The sequence below is a fragment of the Sinohyriopsis cumingii genome, chromosome 8 (genome assembly GCF_028554795.1).
Source record: "Sinohyriopsis cumingii isolate HCF-2022 chromosome 8, ASM2855479v2, whole genome shotgun sequence".
Taxonomy (NCBI): domain Eukaryota; kingdom Metazoa; phylum Mollusca; class Bivalvia; order Unionida; family Unionidae; genus Sinohyriopsis; species Sinohyriopsis cumingii.
Genome location: NC_142968.1, coordinates 28,547,240 through 28,573,505, shown reverse-complemented (window position 1 = coordinate 28,573,505; position 26,266 = coordinate 28,547,240). Strand labels below are relative to the sequence as shown.

The 26,266-nt window shown below is 34.0% G+C and overlaps 1 protein-coding gene across 6 annotated transcripts in view; it reads left to right on the top strand.

The window, feature by feature from the left end:
• The window catches only part of LOC149793196 (uncharacterized), a 495,646-nt gene that overhangs the window by 59,459 nt on the left and 409,921 nt on the right, over positions 1-26,266 (top strand). For 2 of the 6 annotated variants that reach the window (XR_016422729.1, XM_089967152.1), the window contains exons 2-6: positions 11,468-11,541; positions 12,531-12,866; positions 20,169-20,302; positions 21,390-21,516; positions 25,285-25,404. Coding sequence is in view for 5 of the 6 variants with exons in the window: in XM_089967152.1 (XP_089823278.1) it covers positions 11,478-11,541; positions 12,531-12,866; positions 20,169-20,302; positions 21,390-21,516; positions 25,285-25,404 (781 nt within the window). In the remaining variant the exon portion in view is untranslated. Of the gene's footprint in view, positions 1-1,596; positions 1,746-1,922; positions 1,942-11,467; positions 11,542-12,530; positions 12,867-20,168; positions 20,303-21,389; positions 21,517-25,284; positions 25,405-26,266 lie in introns of those variants that run through there. The other 4 variants (XM_089967156.1, XM_089967153.1, XM_089967154.1 and 1 more) reach the window with 4 other exon arrangements.

Here is a 26,266-nt window from a genome sequence, read left to right as displayed (position 1 = left end):
CCAATGTATGTCCCCTCTAACTGGACAGTTATCCACAGGACAGACACCAGCCTGTGGATGCGAAGAATCTATGTGGAGAGGCAAGGATGCCTCAAAAGAGTCTTAATATATGGTCCTGCAGTCAGGTGCAGCCTAAGGACAAGACGAAGATGTCACAGATGCCCTTTATGTTAAGGGTATATTAACATAAAACCAAAGGCCCTTTTCAGGGCCACTCATAGGTCTCGAAAAGAGATAGACTTTCAATTGCCTACCGCTTTTTATTTTATTTTATTTTTAAAAAATAGAGACCCCTCCCTGTTTAAATTTTCGCCTGTTCCATTTCCATAGACCCATAAGGTCGGGACCCTATTCAAATAAGGTTCTGACCCTGTTCCATTTCCCCTTGACGCTCAACAGGCCCAATATTATTTTCTTTTCCTATGTTAAATTCCATTGAGGCTCAACAGGCCCATGATTTTTTCCCATGTTAATTTCCCTTGAGGCTATATCCCCCCAGGGGTTTCCGTAATGTTAAATTTCCCATTGAGGCTATATCCTCCCAGGGTGTTTTTTTAATGCTAATTCCCATTGAGCCTATATCGCCCCCATTCACAACTCATAAATGTCAGAGAAAACGCTTCTGGTATATTTCGATAATCATAATGAATGTAGACACTTTGTTTTCATGCTTCATTTTCAGAGACAATAATCCTGGTGCAGGAGTCAGTGCAGATTATCATCTATATGTTTGCATACGTATTTATGTCTCTGCATTTCTTTTGTTTCCGAGAAACTCAGAAGGAAAGTAAATTCTCGAATCGATTCAAAAGCATGAGATGTTTGTCCTTGATATTAAGGCTGACACTATTGTCTTATATATAGCAGTGATAAGTACAGTAAATAAAACGCATATAAACGATAAAAGACTGATTGACAAATGCAGAAGAAAGTCGTCCATCAAGTAAAAAATATACCTTTATAATAGTTTTATGTTAGCTGGCACTAAACAAAACGCAGTATGTGCTAATGTGATTCAACATACAAAGCTAACGTGTCAAACAGCCTTCACATGTATTCCATTGTATAGTATGTGTTGGTCTCTTTTCATTTTAAAGTTCCTATTAATCCGCATACTTGACTAACGATTCTTTTCTGAGAGAAGCCAGTCGACGCTTTTCCTATCTTCCCGTTCAGAAATAATCTTTTATAAGAAATATTCACAGTTGTCGTGATTATTGTCCTGTTTTGAGATCAGATCACCAATGTGCGGGTCAAGTTATGTTTCGAATAATACACTCACTTTATACTAGATTTTATATCTGGTTCTATATTGCTATCTATCTCTTTCGCTGTTTTAGAAGTTGGATTTCTTAACATATTCCATTGTCAACTTCACCTTTCATTTAGGTGTCCAGATATCGCTATAGGTTTCGCCAACAAACAAACAAAAAACCCATAAAGGTTACTGAAACGTCGCTAATATATACATATACATATACATATCAGATATACATTGATGCAACCGCATATCTTTAACCTATTATAGGTAGTATTTTGCAATGCAATTCATATCATGTTTGAATCTTTGCCAAGTCAGTCATACGACAACTTAAGGGATATATCAACACTTTTCTACTGACGCAAATGGCATTTATTATAAACATGTTTTGGTTGGCTTTACCTACAAACGGTTGTGGTGAATACTAGAGCAGTTGCACCATGAGAAGTGAAAATATTAATACAGTAAACAAGCTGCCACAAGAGTAAGTAAACTTATTCAGTTATTTACCTATAGTGTACATGTGTATCCTGAAAGCTTTACGTTGCTACACGATATTCTACTTGGAAGAAAATCTGGGCGTGGAAATCATATCAGAGCTATTTATAGTTGTTCTCCCATTTATAATACAAAAATAACGCACATTTTCAGTAAATTGAAATCGACATTCTGATAATCAGGTAATATGGAACGCGATATTTCGTAATATATTTGCATAATAGTTTAACAAATATTGGAGAGTATCCAGTTTGATGATGTGTTAAATTTGTTATTTTTATATTTTTATATGGATTGAACATTCTGGCTAAATCGTTATTTAGTTGTAAAATGCTAAATAATCAACTTATTGCATGATAATATGATAATAACATTTTATTGTATTTTCATTTTAAGTTGTAGTCAACTTTTTAAAAATATAATAGACAGTCTTTGTTGTGTTAGTCCGTTAATATTTGAAAAGCTGCCAACATATTTTAAAAATACATTGGTATTTTCTTATTGATTGACGCGATCGGCATTCACGGTATATGTCGTATCCACATACGACCTTTTTAGCAGATTGTTTCATGCTCGTCAGAGACATAACTTAATGTATCCTACAATTATGTATACCCATACGGGTATTTTCTTATCTAATACTTGAGTGTTCCTTCCTAAATCTAAGAGAATTTTTGACGTCGACCTTCGTATGATATACTTGTGGTATGTACAATATGCAAATGTTTAGGATCTAAGATGCTTTCAAACTAGATGTCAGCAATTTGGTGGTTGCTTCTTGTGACTAATGGACGCAGTACTAACAAATTACCTGTAACCTTTTTGTCTCTATTCCTTTTGCACAGAATGATACGTCATTGAAAGTACATTCTGTTTCATTTTTCTCAATGTCGTGTACACTACGCAAATTTTACACACACACATATATATATATATATATATATATATATATATATATATATATATATATATATATATATATATATATATATATATATATAGATGCACTAACCAATTCTGAAATGCCCGTAAACTATTGATTGATTCAATTCAAATGCTATGTCATCTAAGTTATTCCATCACTAAACGTGTACTCTCTCTCTCTCTCTCTCTGCAAAAGACTTCAATTTGCAAGCTGGCAGTGTCTTGTTTAAACGATATGGAAAGTGTTGCTACATAAACTATTTATAAATAGCGCCGTTTGAAACAGCCTTCGTTATTTTTAACTATTGAATATTATTAAATAAGTACACACATCAAATTGCATGTAGCTGTATATGTATATATATATATATATATATATATATATATATATATATATATATATATATATATATATGTTTGTATGGATAGATACATAAATAGATAGATAGATAGATAATAGGTAGTAAGCATTTAAATGAGAAAACCTTTTAACTCATAGCATCATCTGGACATCTCTGGTCAATTGATCTTCAAGGCTCGATGCAATTTCAAATGCATGATATTTGTTCTCTTCCTTTATCTTATTATTATTATTATTATTATTAAAGTAGTATTTGTTATTTGTTGATTTCTCTTTCATGCTTTGTGTTTGTATTTAGGTTATCAATCTGTTTAAACAAATCACGATGTATCTAAAATTAATTAAAATTAAACGTATGTATCTAAAATTGGCCTTTAATATACATATACTATAAACACGTTTTTCGTCTGTCATAAATTCTGCAATCTTATCCACTTAATTTTCGTATGTATTCGATCAAGGTTAGAAAGAAAGACACGGCATAAAGGACTAAATGCGACCAGAATATAAAGAGATGAGCAATTAATTACAAATGTATGTTCTATATTGAAAATGTTTGTTCTATTTACCTTTACTATGGATGATATTAACAAGAGGAATGTTAAGCAACATACGAGACATTAAAACCTTCCAAAAACAGGAAAATACAAAATAGAATAGGCCAATATTATAAATATATTATGTTGTCCACTGATATCGGTGCTACTCGTTTGGTATCTAAATTATCTATCACATTAAAGTTATAAGGACTGTTCCGGTGGCCTACGTGGTGAGAGCGTCCGCGTCGGATTCAGGATGTCGCAGGTTCGAACCCCGACCGAATCATACCAAAGACTTATAAAAATAGTACTAGCAGCTACCTAACCTGGAGCTCAGCATTAAGATATTAGTCTTAGGACAGGTCGACCTGGTGCCAGAATAATGTAACTGGGTGGGATATAATATAATGTGACATGTCGGCTGCATGGTGCACCCGTGCTAGCCATCGTATCGATATGACTGAACGATGACTGTTAAAGCTACGCTAAAAATCAAAATTGCACACACGTACACACACATACATAAAAACTTGTAAGACTGGATTATTAAGTACTACGCAGACCACTATCCCCACCCCACCCACAATAAAAAAAAGAAAACAACACCGGAATTCATAATTCTCCGTAATTCATAAATATTATATTATTGGCCCTGAGTGGCCGAGTGGTCTATAGTGGTTTACAGATAAACGACATCAAGCCATTGTCGCTTTTTGTTTCCCGCGGATACATGGTCTTTTTCTAGATTCTTCCACCAACAACCGAATTAGATTCTTTTGATATGTGCTATAAAATGAACACAGTATGGGTAGCGGACAATATATTCATTCCAGATCAAAAAGGCATTTGTAAGACTTCTGTAATATTTGGCCAATACCCGCTGTAGAACGAGCAATTATTTACGTTACATCAGCATCTAAGCTAACGCATTTGTTTAACTATCCAAAGTTTATTTCATTCCCGTACATGTAGTTCACATGCCAAAATAATTCTGATCATTAAGTATCTCTGTGAATGTGGGATTTTGATTTTAACGTAACTTTGATAATTTAGTCCTGTCGTTACAATGTCTGCATTGTGGCAGAAGTTTAAAGTGATGTCTAGCACTGGGTCATCATGCCGTAGGCATGTAACATCATGTCCAACCCTGTCCCATTATCTTAATGCTGAGAGGCAAACGAGGCAGCTGTTAGTACGATTTGTATAAGTCAGTCTTTGGTATGACTCGGACGGGGTTCGAACCTGGGGAGAACACACTAAACACTTAGACCACAGAATAGTCTGTAAATTGATATCAGTCAAATAAAAAATACGGTCTTTTTGTAAATTATCAAAAAGAAAACATCTTAGCAAAATATGACATTTAAAAGCTTTTATAGACTATACTGGGCAGTTTAAAGGCAATATTTTTCTGCATAAGTGTGGACGCATGCATGCAGACTTTCCGGTAAATACGGTACATATCATGTGTTTCGTAAACGTTTTCCTGGTTTTAACTATCACAAACTCTGGCAGATTGCCAACGTTTACCAAATTGAAAGAGACGTTTTTTAGTTGTCCGAGAATAAGGGCTTCGTATATGATATATAGAATGTACCCCAAATGGATAAGCTAAGATACGAACGTATTGCATAGGTATACATGCCTTACGGGTAATCAGGAGACGAATACATGTACAACAGCATTAGAGTACATACAAAGCTGTGATGAACTTAAACGATTTTCACTCTTCCTTCTACGGAATAAATTTAGTACTTGTCATTTGTTGCATATCGCGTTAAGATATTAAAATCCGAGTACATGTATCCTGTCTGACATGAAAGTGTATTGTTAATTTATACAATACCCTTGTGTTGATCAATCATTTGAAAAGCTAAGTGAATTTAATGACACCTTTTGAGCTTTTGAGATTATGTTTAATTGCGATACGGGTTAGTAGCGATAGGCACTTGTAGCAGAATGGCTTTATAACAGACTTTGTCTGTAAATCTGGTCACCGCTTTTTAACATTATGTGATATCATAAGATTACTGACTGATACCAATGAATAATAATATCTCACAATCTCTCTCCAGAGCTTATATGATACATTTAGATGATACATGTATATCTGTCAGCCGTCATTTTCATACCTGTAGCAATTGCATCGGCGGAAAGAAACTTTAAGACACACATGATCAAAATAGAGTCGGTTAAGAAGGTCGCAAATTGAATCCAATTTGAACAAAATGATAATGATCGGTGGTAATTTTTTTGTCTTCTTCTAATCAATGTACGTATATAGATATAATGTTCTGTATCGAACTTCAGACAACTATCGTAAACAATTCATATCGGCTAACGCTTAACACATTCAAAGCAATGTTCTTCCAATTCAGCAGGTGAAGACCAAGGATAGCACATCACAAAGCTATGGCACTTCAAACTGTCTAATAATAGCACCATAACAATTTCTTTCGAGTTGATATGTAGAAGTAACATAATGATACAACTTTTGAAAACAATTTTTGTTAAGAATCTTGTACTATTATTGGAATAGTTCATATTATTGTGAAATAGTTAGAATTATGTTATCCTATGCTTTTCTTAAAATGCGACCCATAATTTATACTCCCTGCCACCAGTCACAAGTTCCAAACAGTTAGTCACAGGATGGCAAAGTAGACTATCATTAAAAAAATGTCAAGTGCCTCCAACTAAACACCTATGGCAACGGTACAACGTAGTCTCTGCTGCAGTATGGTCTTCTCCATTATTGGGTCACATTCCCCTCTTATCCCGCCTTTCGCAGACAACACGCTGAACATTCGATTTAGGAACGTTTTGAAAATGAACAAAGGAAAAATATTATTTATGTTTGTTTTCCCTTATAACAGTTATAACGGGGATCGTACTAAAAAAAAACGTACACTGCACGGGAAATTTAGACGACTGGATCAAGTACGGTAAACAAAATTTGTCTACAGGTTTTTGGCAACGTACTCATTAGATTCCAAAATGTTTACTTCGTAGATTTTGCTTTTTACCAATGTTATGTGGCTCGTTAATTAACTTAACATCGTGTACTCAAAGACCCTTGTTTTAATATCCATGATAATGAATGGCCTCGGTATCGGCATGTCTTATGCAACTTTTAGCCGAGATTATTTTGTATTTTGACATTTTTCATGATATGAACAGCTGAGAGAATTTAATATATATTCCTAGATCTGAAATGTGATTTAGCAATATATTATTCCATTTGCTTAGAATTTATGAGTAAGTAGTATTATTGTCTCACACATACATATGTTTGTGTGTGTGATTTGGATTTTTAATAATGGTTCACTCATATCACTATGATGTCTACAGTGTGACAATTTATAGTGATGTCTAGCAGTGGGGCATCATGATGCAGTTATGTAGCATTATTTCCCACCCAGTCACGTTATCATGACACCAGGCAGACCAATCCGAACACTAACCTCTTAATGATGAGCGTCAAGCGAGGCAACTGCTAGTACCAGTTTTATTAGTCTTTGTTGTGACTCGACCCTGGTTCCAACCCGCGACCTCTAGCATTCGAGGTAGATGCTCTAACCACTTAGATCACCGGAGCGGTCATATATATATGTATTAAGGTCAATAATATAATGTCATGACGAATCCCTGTGAAAAGGTAACTAAAACTAAATTGCCTATCGGACATTTGACTGACAACCAACGGGTGGTCGAAAAGAATGTATATATATATATATATATATATATATATATATATATATATATATATATATATATATATATGTGTGTGTGTGTGTGTGTGTGTGTGTGTGTGTGTATATATATATGTGTGTGTGTGTGTATCTATATATATATAGAGAGAGAGATTACTCTACGTCGTCTTCTCCCTGAAAAGTCGATACAACCGATAACGCAGTAAAGGAGATAAATACCATACTCACTATGGAGCTGAATAGTGGCAAAACAGTAAACGAAATGACTAATCTAGGAATGTCATTCTTAAACGAGCAGCCTATTAAGATTTTACAGGAAATTTGATATGCATATTAGTGAAATTACCCTTGCCAGTGTAAAATCTGGCAATGGAGCAACAATTGAAAACTACTGACGTCACGTAAACTATATTGACACAGCGTATTCAGGTCACATTTAAATACAACGAAAATATCACAATCTTTTCAGGAAGAAGTTGTTAAAAGATATGTTACAAGATATGTTTTTATATAAAAAATCGTGAAATAAATTATATGTTTTTTATGTTTCAAAACAAGCCATTGATGTTTCAAAAACTTGTGTGATACATGATACTCTTTAAATTTTATGTTGGTATTTACGAAACAGTATAAGCAATTTGTCTACAAATATAACAATGTAGACGAAAACACTCTGTTGTTGGCAAGTATCTGTACACATTCACTAATGTTCTCTTCTTTAACTCCTCTTAAACATATTAACTGGCAGTATGTGCTATAAATCATATCACCAGCGACAGACCACTGTAGCACTAAACTATTTTACCTGATCTGAACTAACATTTCCTAGTAAACGTTTCCCTGGGAGTGTCTCAGATGATATTGATGATTTACTGTTATGGCCCTTGAAGGACTTACTCTAGAAACATGTCTAATTATATTTTGTCCACTCAAGTATTCAGCCCGTTTGTTTGATATCAACAATGTTCTCTCAGAAAGAATTTCTTTGGCAAAAAATATTTCATTGGCAATAAACGTTGATTTGTTTGAATTTTCACTATTATGGTGCCAATGCGATCAACAATTGAACAATTGCATTATTATAAATATAAAATAAAATTAAAAAATGTTTGATAAATTGTGAACAGAGGCGTTGACAAATTTAGCTTTTATATATAATGCTTAATTAACATATTTTATCAACATATTGACTGAAGACGTACGAAAATGTTTATTTTTCTTAGCACATTCAATTGATATTGTTGATGTGGGGTAATATTTATACTTATCACATAGTGGTACCATGTGACACACATCAAAGGGTAACATTATTTAACAATGTATCATGATCCTGCATTTTTAGTAATGATTTTCATTCTCTAGTTTGTTTCATTCCACATTCAAACATGATTCTTTTGAGAGGCATTTCGATACCAGAGGGTGTACTCAATTGTTGATTGTCACTATGCCCTATTTATTGATCGTTTGCAAACAATATTTCAATTGCAGTTTGAATCACTACTTATACGTGATCACGAGTTATTTGTTCTTAAAATGGGTACCGTTGTGGCGCAGACCATTAAAGGTATTCTACTGTACGAGTGACGACGCACTACTTTTGTAGTTCATTTAGTGAAAGTTTGCGTAATTAAGTAGAAAACAGAGTTAATTTCTGAAATACAGTTATGATATATTGAGTTGGATTTGAGGCATTGATGGTATCACATTGAATGTATATATATAAACAAGAGGTTCTACATACAATACATTTTAAGACGTGTACATCTGATAGGAAAAGAAAGATAGGAAAGCAGTATATATATATATATATATATATATATATATATATATATATATATATATATATATATATAGTGTTCGTGTGTCTCTGCGCGCGTGTGTGTGCGTGTTTGTGTGTGCATATGTGTTTGATCGGAAAATAAAAGGTTTCTTTTTATAGCGTACTTATTGATACTATGTATAGTCAGGATATAGCCAGCGTATTTGGAAATTTGTTTTAAATATGCATAGGTATAAGGTGGATAGTCATTTTTACATAATGTTTGGACATTAACGAAATGCATGTATCTTTTAATGAGTATTGGAGGAAAAATCACATTCTAACTCGAACACTCGCTGTACCGGAATGACCTAAATAAATCAAAGGTTTTGGTGAACGTGAAAAGAAAAATCCTTCAATCACAATTTTAAATGTACACTAAAAAAATGGCATTATATCGAAGCTAATTTAAACATTGAAATACAATTTTCCTCTTCAATTCCGGTCCCCTACTGGATCTGATTATTTACGGTTAGCAATTACTGCAATAGGATTATCGGTGATGAAATATCTCAAGAGATTAAAACGATATTTCACACACACGACGAGACGATGTAAAAGGTGTCCGGTATTAATTTGTATGAATGCCAAATTATTAGTTGGAAATATTGTGTTTTGTCATTTGTAGAGTGCATATGAACTAGAGTTTATTTCATCTCTTAAATATTCATTATCAGTAAATATTGTATATAAGGACTTTGAAATTTCTTGTTGATCAATTATGTGGATTTTATTAAATTCTTATGATTGGAGTTTTTCTGTTATAGTTTGCAATCATAAACTGTCATTATGTTTCCTAGCTGAGTTTACTAAGCTATGCGCATGGAGGCTTGTTTCGCACATACCAATTAATAAATCACAATTTTAGAAAAGGAATACATGTTCCTATAAACTTTAAATATCTTACTAATTTAAATGTAATCTACTATCCTTTTATTTAAAAACGTGCTTTTCATGTACTCTTACCGTATGTTATTACTTCGGACTGTCTTTCAAGCAAGTTAAATATAGACCTGACAAGATCTTTCACTTTTCCATTTCCATGACGTGTTATGTTACTATTGTCAAGTTTGCTACCTCATTGTCTCACACAGCCAGACTAATTTTCTTTATTTCAATCAATTCTCTGCCTCATCTTTGTTGTATTTACTACGTTATCTTAGTATGATTTAAAACTGTGACGTATGTAAGTTATGTCATATTTGTTTCTAATTACTTGAGCATTATATCTCGATGAGAATAATCATTCTGGGATTCCTTGCGATACCTTGTTATTGATGTGTCATAGCAAATTTCTGCTTTACATAGCTCAGTCTTTACCTGTATCGATAATGAGGTTGCTTAGAATGAACAATTATATTCCTTTTGTGGTTTTAATTATATGATCTTTTAAGTTCGATCAGGTCAGTGTTAATAAATTATTTTCCATAGGGCATTTTGTATTCACGTGTTTGTTGTAGTATATCGGCGTTTTTTTTTTCTTTTTCTCTCTACTATTAATTTGGCTACTTTATATTTGCTTTAATAACAACACTGGGTGACGAGGTAGCCCCCCTTAAATGAACCTATATCATTGTTTAGTGCTTCCAGTGATAATACTCAAGACAGCAAACGTTTGATGGCCAATGTTAATTCACGTATACTGAATTGTATAATATCATAAACAAATTAGTATTCATATATCCTGCGAAAACCGAATTGACAGAAATGGATGACGCATTGAAGATTGTGAGACTAAGTGATTGAAAATACCAAACATACCTAGAATGGCATAACCCTGCTTGTGAAAACTAAGAAATTGTAAACACTTTAAATATTAACTAATATTATTTCATATGTACAATTGTTTAGATACACCAGATGTTTCAGAATGTTCAATATATAAACTCGCTAAAAATGAGGATGACGTAGTGTGCAGACTTCATTGAAATTCAACGTGTGTTTTTGTTCGGCGCATGGAAGAACTGGATTTATGTATTGATGATTTTATTACATCGATATCCAATATTGACAATATTAATAACCTTCATTAAACCGATTAGGATTACTTTGACGAAGCATATATATAGTCGATTTGCCCTGTCTGATATTTGACTCACATATTTTACTATATAACATGATACAATATTCTTTGCATTAGACATTGTATTTGTAGCTGCTTCTAGAAACACATCCATGGACAAAAGGGTTGAGGAACTGCGGGTGATGCTATTTGGAATCAGTGGATTTGTAAATTAATCAACACTATCAAAATCTCATATAAGTACTATTTATAGCACATAGATGTAGAACCGATCCATTGGTTCAATTAGTACGTTTAGGGTACGTAAATACACATGTTCTCTTTTATAGATAAACAAAGATGAGAATAAGTCGAAGATGCTGTCTGCTCCTATTGGAAACGTTATTTGTAGGATGGTCTTTGGGTAGGTAATATAAACTATAAGCATTTTTTAATTAGTGGCATTCTGTGTTGCATATTTTCCGATATATAAATTACAAGATATATCTTGTTCATGAAAACTTTGTATCTCGTTCATGTTGTGATAGTAAAACAAAGGTTAACAAATACCTCCAGTAACTATCATTTCAGTATGCTGTTATCTCTCTCTCTTTCTCTCTTATGTATTTTGCACATACCATTAACAACACGTTGCCACTATACATGTCTCTCAGTCAGATACATATTGCTCCTACCCAGCTCGGTGCTATTTTCATCATAAGGAAATAATAATGAAAACGTTTGGAACATGAAAGGTAAAGATAGATATTGCAAAATTAATTGCGATTGAAATTTCTACAGTAATTGAATTTTATAAATTGTAATTAATTTGCTGATATCATGCCCCTTACTACGAGCATCATTGGAGTTATATTGCACAAGATCACTGCTTTCTCAAATTCCTTTCCCGATACATTATACAAAACCGACTCAAAGTAGGTAGGAGTGTCAAAGACAAACAGACATATGTGAGATGATACATACCTCAACAAGAACAGTTGCTAGATTTAGTGGTTAACATCACAAGAAACAGTTGCTAGAGTAAGTGGTTAACCTCACAAGCAATCGGTACAACTTAAAATTATGGCAACATCTTGATCATGTATAGGTTTTAAAATATTGAAGCCGATAGTGTATTAGTGTTTACAATGGTATATTAGGTGAAGTAATTGTTCAAGACAACAATGACTATGACAGTGAATTCTTAGTATTATCGTCGCTATCAATAATGATAATAATAATGATAATAATAATAATAATAATAATTATTATTATTATTATTATTATTATTATTATATACTTCAGGTACTCATCTACACGGTTCTCTTTTCACATTTTCAGTACTACTGTGACTGTTTATAACTTTATTCTTCTGTTCTTGTTATTATTTAAAATACATACCATAATCATCAGTTTCAGGAGCATTGAAGAAAACAAGACATGGCTGCCGTGGGGAGTCAATCGAACTGTTCCATAACATTGAATTAGATAGCAGTTATACAGTTCTGATTCTTTATATCAATGTCGATGGAAAGACCTATGACCAGATTGCCATGTGGACTTTACAAAATTCTGTCGTAAAGCACTCCTTTGTAAACGGCTACAGTAAAAGGTTATTTCTTGACTATTACGACCAAACTGGAGGAATTTGGTTACACAACCTTCAAGATTCAGACGAAGGAAACTATGTTATTGACTATACCATAAAATATTCCAATAAGAAAGACAATGTCACGTTGTCTGTTTTGGGTGAGTATTCGTTTATACATACAGTTTCAGGCTTTTAGTGAAGTCAGTCCGTACGATTCTATTTTCCTTTTGTTGTGTCTTAATTTGATTTGTTTGAGAATTTACGTTTCATTTATGATACATATAAGAGCAGTGTATGTACTTAGCTGCTTTCAATGTCTGTGTGTAGTAAGGTTATAGTGTTAGCCACCATGCCCGAATATATCTATATCTATATCTATCTATCTATATATATATATATATATATATATATATATATATATATATATATATATCCATACATAAATGATAAGCGCACATAACACATACTAATAATTATATAAGAGTGTTGCTAACCCTTCATACAACCGAGCTAGACACGCAGTGTAAGATATATAGTTAATAGACGATCTGGACATTCTTTTTCCTCGTTGGTTTACTCACCAGGCACCTCCTTAGATTATTAATATTGTGCAAAATGAGATACCAAATAAACTTGTATCCATGTAATGGGAATTTTGTGTGTGAATATAAGCTTGACAAAAAATACAAGTTTCTTTGAATATTGTTTAGGGGACTATTTATAATTTCACAGGACAACATCATGTTTCTTCTTTCGAGAAACGTGTATACCACACTTAACCAGTCGGTGTCTTCCAACATTCCAAGTCAAATGTTTATGTGCGAAATAAAATTCATCAGTTCAATAATCCCTTTTATAGTTATATTTACGATTTACTAAAGAGTGATACAATGTGATATATAAATCGAGAATATGTGCATGCAACCATTACGAAACATTGACAGCTTTAACAGTTTGGTAATCTACTAATAAGGTTTACATGAATAATCAGGCTTTCCAAAATGTTACCAAGTACCCGCTTTTGTTGTCGTTATGGGCTCTGTTCCTAAAACGATTACAAAATCGGTTTCCGTTCTTGTTATGGGTTTAATATATTCCGATTGGTGACAAAAATAAACACATATCAAATAGGCTGTTGTTCCTGGAATGTTTTAGCTAGTAGCATAATCACCAGATCAAGGCACCCTCCTACTAGTATTGTGTGGATGTTAATATTGAAAATAAATTGTAAGCAATTAAACAGAACGAAACAAAAATATATATACACTATTTTTGACGTCCAGTTGATAATAGCATACTGAAAGGATGAACACAAATAGATGCAACTTTAATATCTCTTATAAATGGATCAGCTTTAAACCTCTAGCGGTAGTGAAACAAATATTGTTACTGGCAAGTTTGGTAAATAGGTGACTAAATGTATCAGAGAGATGTCTAATATAGATATCTATGGAAAGGTTATATATTTGAGAATAACTTATATATGTGCTACATCCGTGTTTATCTAAGCATTTTATTGAGGTTGTCTAAATCATAATGTCTAATTGAATCGTTTTCATCTCCCTTACCTCTCAGGGTGGTAGGCAGAAGATTTGAATTATTGGATGCCTAATCGTACACATATGGCTGAATAATTCCAGACATGAAATTGGGTCCTTGATCAGAATAGACAATCTTGGAAAGTCCAAAATTGAGTTAAACACTTTATCAATGCTTTTACTATTGTTTTAGATTTATTACTAACACATGACCTGGCTGGAGACAAGATCCCTAAATGACTAGCCAATGGAGTTTCATGGGCCAGACTAAGCATTTTCTTTCTGTAAGGTTTCGGAACTAGAGTTCGATAGTTCACTGACCATTCGTCATCAGCTGGTGCCTCGGCAGCTCACCATTTTCTCATAAGAATTCCATTTTAGTGAAATAACAGACAGGAACTTTAGTAGCTTCAGTTTAATTAATGGCCCTTTGAAGCAAGTAGTAGTTCTCAGGACATTTTTCCTGTTCGACAACAAGTAATTGTGGTTTATGATCCTGATTAGAATAAAAAGAATGAGTCATTAAAAGAGAATCACTGTAATCAAACAAGGCGTGAATGTGACCTCATCTAAATCCTGACCAAAACGTGTGTCAGCTAAATGAATACTTTCCTTATCAACATCATTCTCAAAAACTTTATTTGCCATAGGTCTGGTAACTGCACAAGCTGGAAGTAAATGAGGGATTTCTTTATCAATTGAATCGACCTTCTGCTCCAAGCCATCCTAGTCAGTTACAGGTAGATTAACCACGACCTTGTCTCCAGCCAGGTCATGTGTTAGTAATAAATGAATGCCCTCAAAGGTGAAAACAAAAACTCTGTGAATCTCATGTGCCCTTTAAAATGTTAAAAGGGATAGGATTAGCCTAATCACCCAAGATTGGTATAGAGCCCTTCGATATGAATGATTCATAATTATCCATAATAAAATCTAACTGGGGTTTATGAAACCCATACAATGTATTGCTTTCAATACATGACCGTGACATTGACCTCTTATGAATAAGAATATTTAGATTAGGTCTGTCTTGATTATGATGCCTATTTTTCAAATTGTAACAATCATAAATAACGTGTCCTTTTTTCTTGCAATAGGTACACGTACGATCTTGAATCAAGCTTCCCTGAAGTTTGATTTTTAGACGTTGTGCCATTTCGAGTTTTAGATGGACTCATATCAGTTTCAAACACTTTCCCGCCAGAAGACTGTTGAGTAGATATCTTATTTACAAAAGAAACTTTATGAGTTAAAGAATGCTCATCAGTAGCTCGAGCAGCATTTACCAAAGTTTCAATCTGATACTCATCACGATAAGATTTAATGTCACTATTGAGACAGTTTTTTAAATCTTCGAGTAATACAAGTTGTTTGAGAATGTCATACTTCGTTCAACTTTCTTGGCTAAGCATCATCTATCAAATAACTGCTCTTTATCTCCAACAATGTGGGTATGTGAGAAAGCTTGCCAGTAGCTTCTCGAGGGTCGGTGGTTCTTTCCGGGGTTTTCCCGGGTTCTTCCTCCACCATTAATACTGGCCGCCATGTATAGCCTATCGTGTGCTGAAAAATGGCGTTAAACCCCACAACAACAACAACATCTCCAACAAAGTCGATATGAGATTGTCCAGCTTCTTTTCTATAGTATCTTAATTTTTGCCGATAAGCTTCAGGGACTAACTCGCAACCCCTTCATATGTATTCTTTTACCTCATTATAGTCACCACTTTGGTGAACTGACGGTGAATTGCAAGTAACACTAGCCTTACCAGCGAGCACACACTGTATTAAGTGAGTGCAATGCTCCCTTGGCCATTTTACATTTTCACAACCTTTTCAAAACGAGTAAACTATTTGTCTACTCCTTTTTCTCTGAAAATGGGCGTTAATCTAATACTCATTTCAAGGTCAAAACTTGATAGTATGATAGTGCATTTCAATAGCCATTTCCATTTCTTTCATTCTACTTTGATATTCACTTTCTTTCTCGCCCTTTTCCGCTTGCAAATGCATTTATTCTTTCTGTAACTGCATGTTTCTTTCTTTCTCTCTTTCGTACTTTGTCTAACTGCATCTGCATCTGTTTTTCTTTCTCTCTTTCTTGTATCTTTCTCTTCTCTTACTCAAATTGTAACTTTATTTGTTCTTTCTGTAATAACATTTATTCTGTGTCTTTTTTCAATCTCATTTGTTCTTTTTCTTTTGCAAGTTTTACATTGTCTTCTTTCTGAAGTTACAGCTTCCTCAACTCCAATTCCATTTTGTATTTTAATTCTAATTTATTGACTTTTATGTCAGAGTCTGATACAGATTTGCTGATCGAAACCATAACACTTTCATCCAAAACATTACTTTCTACCAAGTACCAAACCAAAATGTTTATATTTCCTGTTTCGTTAAGGATAGCATTTACCTCAGAAAGATCGTATTTTCTGGCAAGTTGAATCAATTCATCTTTTTTAACATATCTAAGTGTTCCTGGGTAGGATCTGAAAGAAAGATTTCTACTGTTCATGGCCTTTTAGAAAAAGCTAGCCGATTTCAATAACATTTCACAAACTAGGGCAATTCAAATTTCAAAAAAAAAGTTTTCTGAAATAATCTAGACAAAATTCAAAATAATTAATTGAGTTGACCAATTCTTATGGGTAGGCTAGGATAAACAGTAACAAAAGAAAGAGTGAAAGCAACAAGATTTGAAGAAATATAATGGATTTCCCTGGAAAAATACTGTAAAAATGAAATAATATGAACTTACAGTTTTAAGGATCAAATCCAGAAAACAATAATCCATGAATAATCCTCGAACAAAGTTTTTGAAGTTCTAATAATAAAATATTCTAATGACTTCAACTTCTAGTCCTGACGAAGAATCCATGATGGAAGACAATGACGTATGCTATAACATGTGGTGTTGAAGTATATAGTTCCTTTTAGAAACAAGAAATATCACTCACATTCTAATAAACATTGTCTTTGTTCAACAACTTCATATGAACACGCGTATTTTCCAGGAAAAGAAAGAGAATTAATCCTTTTGAATCCAAGTAATTTGAAATAACTCCAAACAACACAAGATACAACTTCCAGTGTAAGAGCCCGACTGAGAGTATCTCTCCAAAACAAAGGTTATATCGTATTTTAAAACGTAAAAAAGGGGTTACATGGTCATGTTCCATAGCCTCGTCGAAATTATTTACTTTTTAAAATACACATACACCCAGTGAGGCCCTGAGGAAAATCAATTATTTTACTCTAAGAAATAAAATTTTAATTTTGTTTTAGATCTTAAACAGTTAGTCCCATCATGACCTCAGCAATAACCAATCATTTAAAAAAAAAACTTATTTTCTTGGTTGCTACTAATTTTGAATCAAGGTCAAGAGCTGGGTTAACTCCTGGTTTTTACTAAAATGAACAGTCAACATTATACTAGTAGGTAATGAAAAAATATGAAAAGTGACAACAAACTATTAAATTGATATAAATATATATTATATCAGATATAATTAAATCAAATATACATAACATTAGCAAAATTACATATGTAAAGTGCGATAGCCAATTTGACACTTAATTGATTGGGCCGGAAAGAAATATTCAGAAATGTTATTTAACTGAATAGTTCGTAAAGGAAGGCGGCCGAAATGAAACAGATATAGCATATTGGCGGGTTTTAAAGCATTGGTGGACGAAATGACCGGGATTGTACAGGGGAGAGTAAACATTGATGCATATCCTCCTGAGAAGAGTTTTAAAATTAAAATAACGAAGATATGAGTTTGCTTGGTTATTATATTGTTTATAGATGAAATGATATTAAATTATTCCTCGATGAAGGTGGAACATTTAGAACATCACTTGTATACGTGTGTATTTTCTTGGCTGATATAAATTGGTCAAACTACAGATAGGCTACAATAATAGTTGACACAGGAACTGATATAAATGAGAACGATCGACAAGGATGCTAACCCTTGTCAAAGTGTTTTATTGCGAGACGGAAGTACATTGAAATAGTCCGTTGAGTGTATCCTATGACAGTCAATCTTTAAGCAGTAAAGTGTCCACTGCAATGCTATCCACAATTACATGAATGGTAAGAAAAGTTTTACAGACCCTTTAATGGGAACACAGTTAGTTAATGTTTAACAGTTGGAAAGGCAATGCAAATAAAATCACCTAAAATGTGAAAATCAAACACTCATTGCGAAAGTTTACCAAACATTTCAAAGAACTGAAAAGAAACATTATATCCCATTCGCATAACCTGTCAGAGTAAACTTTACTAAACAAAATGAAGCCTAAAGGGTTCGCCTATGCAGGCCGTATATGAATAATACGACACAACGATTCAGTATCATCATTAGTCCATGTCCTTAACAGAGCTACACATGCAGCTATGTACATTGTATTGGAATTTGCAGATGTTATTTCTTTAGGTCTGAAATCGTGCAATAAATAATGCGTAAGAAACGACAAGAAACGTCAAGTCATGGATTAAATTATATTCACTTGGAGCTTTCGTGGGAACTAGTTGAAAGGCATATACCCTACTATTTTGGTGATAATGGAAGTATAGTGAAGGGCCCAGCTTTTATACCACCATGGATCACATTAATACAATATGCTAGAGAGAATGCAAGGTTTGTAGGTTGAAGATGTATGTTAGTGAGATAAGGATCATGATGGTTACTTCTGCTAACAAATAGTTAAGCATTAAAGAACTACTCCACTTAAAACATGGCGCTAGGCATTAATTATATTATTGCATCTGTGTTTTTTATATATGGTGAGATTACGGTAATGATGACTGATTACTATAATTATTGGTCTAGGCCAAATTATTGAATAAGGATGGTGTCTAATGGCTCAGACAAACATGAAAACATTGCTGCTAGTATGCAAAGGCAATGCGAACAACACTAACAGGAAAACTCAGCACCCTTAGATGAACATTAAAACCGAAAGCGAGAATGCCAGTACAAGATAAGGTGCCGCACAATGAGGATCAGCGGCTACTAGACGTCCCTAACGGATTTTCTACGCACAATTGGCATTAAGGAACAGGTCGATTTAAATAAGTGGGCACTATTTGACCTATACAACTCATATGGCGTTTCAGCTATCGGATCTCAGGCCGAATCTTTCCCTTCGTTTCTTACTCTAAGCATTCCTATTGATGGGCATATTGACAAATGTCGAGTTGTGGCAAAGAAAAACCAATGCTCCATGGGCTGGATTGGATGCTATCAAGTGGTTGACGATTTCGCACAAAGACAACTAATTAAGAAGCATGCAGTAAATGCATAAAGGCGTACGAGAGTATGGCTATTTCTTCCACCCGTATGATACAAAAACAAGCCCGGGATGCGAGGCAATAGCAGCTCACAAGCGAATTGTATAAATATATGTGGATATTCACCAAAAAGAGGTTGATGGATAGTTGATTTGGGCTGGATTGTCGGCGAGAGTGTGTTGACAACAATTTAGCATTTTATTTCCGCTTCCCCTGTAAACTTTCAACACTTTCTCTCTGAACCGTTTCAACATAACATGTTCCCACGTCCTTATAAACATTTTCCCATTAACATATTGATCGACATAATGCCATTCCAATGCCAAACCTAATGACAATTTCATTATATAATTTTTCTGTTTCGCTCAATGATCAATTGATGTAACCTATGGCTCAATGTTAATGTTATATTTTGCCCAATCGTATAACACAACAACACGTTGATGAATCGTATCAGGAAAGAGAACATTTGCCATAGTACGGTCAAATGAAATACTATTCACTTTAGCATGAATGGGATTTACAAATTTAAAATTGGACCTAAACATAAATTTTCATTAAAATTCTTTATCATGGCAATGCCAATATTTTTAGACTAAGAGTCTTGATGTCTTATGTATTAGTCGCACCGGAGACACGATGCAAACCGAAGATACTACGTGCAGTTGACAGTTTAACAACATATCTAGAATCAGATGGATGTGGCAGACCTGCTGCGACAGCTTACTGGCTGGATCAGCCTGGTATTTCCATCGAAGTAAGTAAATTTTCCAGATCTTTCATGATATATATATATATATATATATATATATATATATATATATATATATATATATATATATATATATATATATATATATATATAATTTAATTATTTGTTGGGTGTGTAAACCCTCAAAACCGAGAAAACATGGGACCAACATTTTAATATTTATTTCACTTTTTGATTCATTTCCATTTATTGAAAGTTTGCAGATGTGAACAAACATGAATTTGTTTAATCATTCATTAATTTTCTTACGATCTATGCAATGTGAGCGGCATAAGGGATTACTTATGATCCCCAGATGTGTACAAAACTGGCAAACGTTTAAAACCCTTTGATATGTCTACTAATCAAGTTGTTTATTACTGTAATGATTTTATGTTTACATTGCCTTCATTGCCTGGTGAAGTAAACCGTTTTCACGCAGTTGGAAAATGAATTGATATCATCGTTGAGTCTGTGTTAACCAGAATTAAAACGAATTATAAACCCTTACACAACCCTGAACTTCAATTTGTAAAAATGGCTTGTATACGAGATGCAAATTAAATTGTTGCAGAACCATGCTCGAAAGAAATCGGCAATGGACAAATGAACTTAAATTTAGTCTTAAAATGAAAATAGAGCACACAAGAGACAGTGGTGTGGTGTATTCATGGAATAAATTAAGAGGGAAATACCGTGATCTTGAGAATCATTAATATTGATAAAGTTCTTGTTGTACTTTCTAGTTTATAACACGATTAAGATCCTTTGGTATAAATGATAAATCAAAAGTGTTAACAGGTAAACGATTTCATCCACTTCACTAAAATCTACATGAGAGTATGCAAAACTGCTATTTATGTATGATCAATCATGTAGAAATTGTGTCTCTCACATAACATATGCGCATAGTGCATACTGAGCAATCATCTCTCGCTGTGACCATGGATTTGAAAATAAATAAAACTATAAACACCATTGAAGATAGGGTCAAACAAGATTATCGATAACGATTTTGTTTTGAAGAGAATATGTCTCCAAAAACATATGTAATGAAAAACCGAAAACTAGACAGAGTATGTTTCTTTTGTAGCACAACGAATTAAAGTTACCCCAGGGACAAGATGTGGGTACAGTATATGCCTGTATTGATGGTCCTGCACTGAGATGTGCGAAGAGCTCAAAGTTATATGACTACTGCTCAGTTTTCAAAGACGAAAGTAAGGGGCATCCTGTCTCGTTCTTTTTCTAATGTCATTCGTGTTGATGCCTCCTTCAACACTTAGTTTGGATTTGGGAATGTTACCTTTATTCTTGTTTTAGTCAGTGAGTGCTTGCCCACAAATTTGTTTCATAAGTTGGATAACTTTCTTAGCATGTATAACAGTCTTGAAGCAAGATATGCCACAGTAATTGTAAGAATTTAGCAGAACTTCTCCGTAACGCATTATTTTTTATGCCGTTTGATAACGTTTTGTTTCATTACCTTTTCTAACCTCTCCACTTAAGTCTCCTGTTCTTCTATAAGTCATTATTTTTGTGTTTTCAGTCACATTCCTAATCGACTTCTTATAACTTCCGTGTTTGTAATCCCACAACAAAATGAGTGATTCAAGTACTACCGTTTGTAACAAGATAACCGGGTGGGATATTTCGGATTAACAACAGAACACGTTTTGACGACACAGATATATGGTTTAATGTGGCGATTTATATGAGTAGTGGATGATGAAGATGTGTGCGTATTTATAATCCAAATATTGGATCTATTTAACAAAAAACGCACAGTTTCAAAGATGAAAAAAATATACAAATAAATTTAGTTCAGTAACCCTAAAATACAGGATAAATGATTTCACAAATGATTCAATAAGGGAATGATGAATATAGTTCACTCAAATAGTAAACAATATAAGTCTTTACACATAGTAAAAAAATGTATTCGCTCAGGTAGCGAAATTATGTCACTAAACAAGAACGGATATACAATCTATCCTTCCAGTCCTGAATAATACACTGGGTCTTGCTAACCCATAATTAGCATACAGCTAAAAATACATGTGTGGAGATGCACTCCGTCACCCGTGCACCATATCCGCTCCACAGCTCCTCTGAATCAATTTCACAACCAATATAGACTCCGGACCCTCGGAATACTATGATCACTTGAAACATTAGACCCTCCGGACCCCCTGTCCTTTGACGGCTCTACAGCTGGGTCACCTCAGTCCCTCTGGACACTCCGGACGCTAGACATTAGACGCTCCGGCACCTTAAACGCTCCGGACACACGGACGTTTCTACCCTCTGACAACACCGGACACCCCGGATATTCCTACCATCAAAACACTCACTCAGCTGAAAATATACCCGATACAGTGTACTACACTTGATACAGACATAACGTAAGGACGTTATACATGGTAAGTTAAAAAGATTATATTATAATGGCAATTACAAAACAGGTTCAATAGTAAACCTAACCCTGCTTGATAAGACAATAGTAAACAATTCTTTTAAAAAATGTAGCTTTACATTACCCATATAAATCCTGCACTACGTCGCAGCAAGAATAAAAAATGCACGCATTATGGTATGTAAAGAAAACTATAACAAACATGCAAAGGCAAATATGGTAATACACTAGTTATCACTTAAAACCCAAAACATTACCTACCCCTACAGCTGGAGTTGTGCGAATCCTTTTAGCAGGCCGCTTGCTGACAAAACCATTAGTATTGTAAAGGTCCTTTACATGTAGTAACGTATTTATACCTTTAGAATTTTCGTTATTCTTTATCAAAGGCACCTTGCACGTGTGGCACAGGACGAATCGTACTCACGATTTCGAAATACATAGACCATATTATAATCACCCTCGGGTATCGTTGTACAGAGAAAAGAAACGAAACCCGAGTACATGTATTTAATTAACAACATTTACACCATTCCGTGACACCGTTATTATGCATACTTACACATGCACCGGATACAACGAATACACATCTGAAGACCTTCTCATTAAACACTGCATGAATGACTTCAACCAACATTGAAAGAAAGCAAGTGGAATTCTGATATTTCAAACTGTACTTGTATCGCTAATCCGCTGTCACAAGAGCTATCGTTAATATAGGAATGCACACAATTATATTTTGCGATGCGGACTAATGCAAAGGTGAAATTCTCTGTGGGAAGCACACATTCTTTATTTAGATTAATCAATCGGGATGAAATTCATCTAACCGCCATTATCAACATACGCCCAAATAGGTTATAATAATTCTCTTATTTCGCGCCTTTTTAACAAAGGATTTCTGGAAAGTCTCACCTTATGACACGTATTTCACCGAGTACAACGTTGTCTCTGTGTCATTTCAACTCATGACATTTTCTGATATTTAGAACCCAAATTCACCTCACCTCGTCCCATCTGACCCACACTAATAATCAATCAAGCCCAAATATGTACGTAGCCTAGCTCCTGTCTGTATACTTAACACGTTACCTAAATTCAATCATCAACGTATATGGTTACGTATCACCCTCACGGTGGTAGATAAGCTAAAAGTACATCTACAATACATCTAAATATGTCACACTGTGATACACATCATTATGTGCATTTTGGTTGGAAATATTTACTTATTATCCAGATAATTACACGAGTAATTAATTGTATCTGTCTTCCTGACATATGCACGTACTTGGATAGAATTGTGAAAAGGCATGTCTGTCATCTCGTCCATCTGTCCGTCAATTTGTCAGTATGCGTGTGAGTTATATTTTTACTTCAGCTCCTCGCACATCGATTATAACTTGTGCTCATTTCTTGGTACGAACATCCATGTGTATTAATATTTGGAAAACACTCTTGCCATTCTGGAAACAATCATTTTAATGTGGGCTGTTGTGTGATTAGAGTGGTCGCATTTGCATAAAAAGTATTACTCTACTATGCAAAATTAACTCCACGTTCAGCGATTTGGGGCAATGTAAGTTAATCTGGCATGACATTTCAGGAGGATGAGTAGATGGCAATTAAGCTTTCTAATGTTGCCCCATGTTGCCAGTGAGTGGTGGTAGAAGTCTGGCATGTTACAATTCTCATTGTCGTAAGTAACATCACACTAAATTGTAATCTTAATTCCATCTACACAGATTGATTGTAAGTTGACAATAGTTGGGATGATATCCCTGGTGGGTTTATTGTGTGTGTGTGTGTGTGTGTGTGTGTGTTTTAGATTTTTAACGTAACTTTAACAATTTTCCAGTCATATCTCTACGATGTCAGCAGTGTGGCAGTTTAATGTGATGTCTAGCACTGGGGCATCATGCCGCAGACATGTAGCGTAATGTTCCACCCAGTCACATTATCCTGACACTGTCCGACCAGTCCTTACATTAGCATCTTAATGCTGAGTGCCTAGCGAGGCAGCTGTTAGTACCATTTTTATAAGTCTTTGGGATGAATCGGCCCGGATTTGAACCCACGAGCGGACGCTCTAACCACTAGGTCACCGCTCCTGTGGTTTAATTAGTCGATATCACAAATGTTTAATCTCAAATATATTCCTGGTGGTGATGGCGGTGGCGACAAAAAGGGGAGGACGTTAGTGTCAAGAGAAAAGTGAGGATAATTGCAATGCTGCCAGCTCTAATTAGTAGATTTACATAATCTAAGAAGCAAAAATCAGAGTGTGCAATAAAATGATATTGGTCCACTTTAAATTGCAATTGTGGTATCACCTCAACACAAGCATATACTTCATAGCCAGTGAAACTGCAAACCAAAAACTTGACACTGTTTAAACTGGCTTGTTTGGGTGACTCCTTATATAATAAAAAAAAAACTTTAATATGCATATCATTCAATACGCATCCTCATATACATACATATATATATATATATATATATATATATATATATATATATATATATATATATATATATATATATATATATAACTTCTCAACTTCTATTACAGGTTGGATTCATTCAAAACTAACAGGCTTATTAACAGTGGCGATTGCTGTCCTAGGGATAATCATATTGGTGCTTGTTGTGGTTATAGTCATAAGTATTATCCATTTCAGTTGCCTAAAACGTAAGTTTTTATAGCAGATTCAATATCTTCTTGACAATGAGACATATACTTAAAAATTTGTCTTGTAACACAGTTATTGTGATGGTTCTCTTCTATACCTGCATGTAGATAGTTTTAATTGTCAAATTGTTACAGGCACGTTTCATTGGAACGATTTGGAAGGTAATGATGGCCTCAGAACATACTCAGTTGTTTTTACAAAACGTTTACGTGTTTCTATTATGAAGTTTATTGTTTGAAGTATTCATAACATATATTTTAACTGTTTTCATTTCACTTTTGACATTTTGTTAAGCATTGCATAACGGTAACATTTGTTTGTATCCGTCGCATTATGTGCACGTGTTTATATAAAGCGTTAGTTTACAATTCCCACGATATATCTTATTTAACACGAGATTGTGTTTACTGAAGACTTCAGTAGATGAAAAGCACATGTACACTCAAACTGTTCCGGCGAAACAAATGCATTAACCTTGTTATTGCAGAACATACATTTCCTAACGCAACAATAAGGTAAACTGTGGTCTAGAATGATGGCTATTTAAGTAGTATAGTTGGCAGACAAATTGAAAGATGCAAATTGCAAATGCATAATTACGAAGAATTAAAGTAGGTTAATCGTAAATATATACTACCTTATTTGTTACCTAAATATTTTACTATATCATTTTAGTGTTATCACATTAATATGCATGACTGTGAAAATATGTGAAGGTATCAAGAGAACAAAATTGTTAGCATTTTATTACACGTTTCACGATGAGTACATAATTTCTATTAATTAGCTAACGACCAGATTACAATTAAATTCCTTAAGGTGTCACAGGTAGGCTTAAAAGCACACTACATGTTTTTGCTA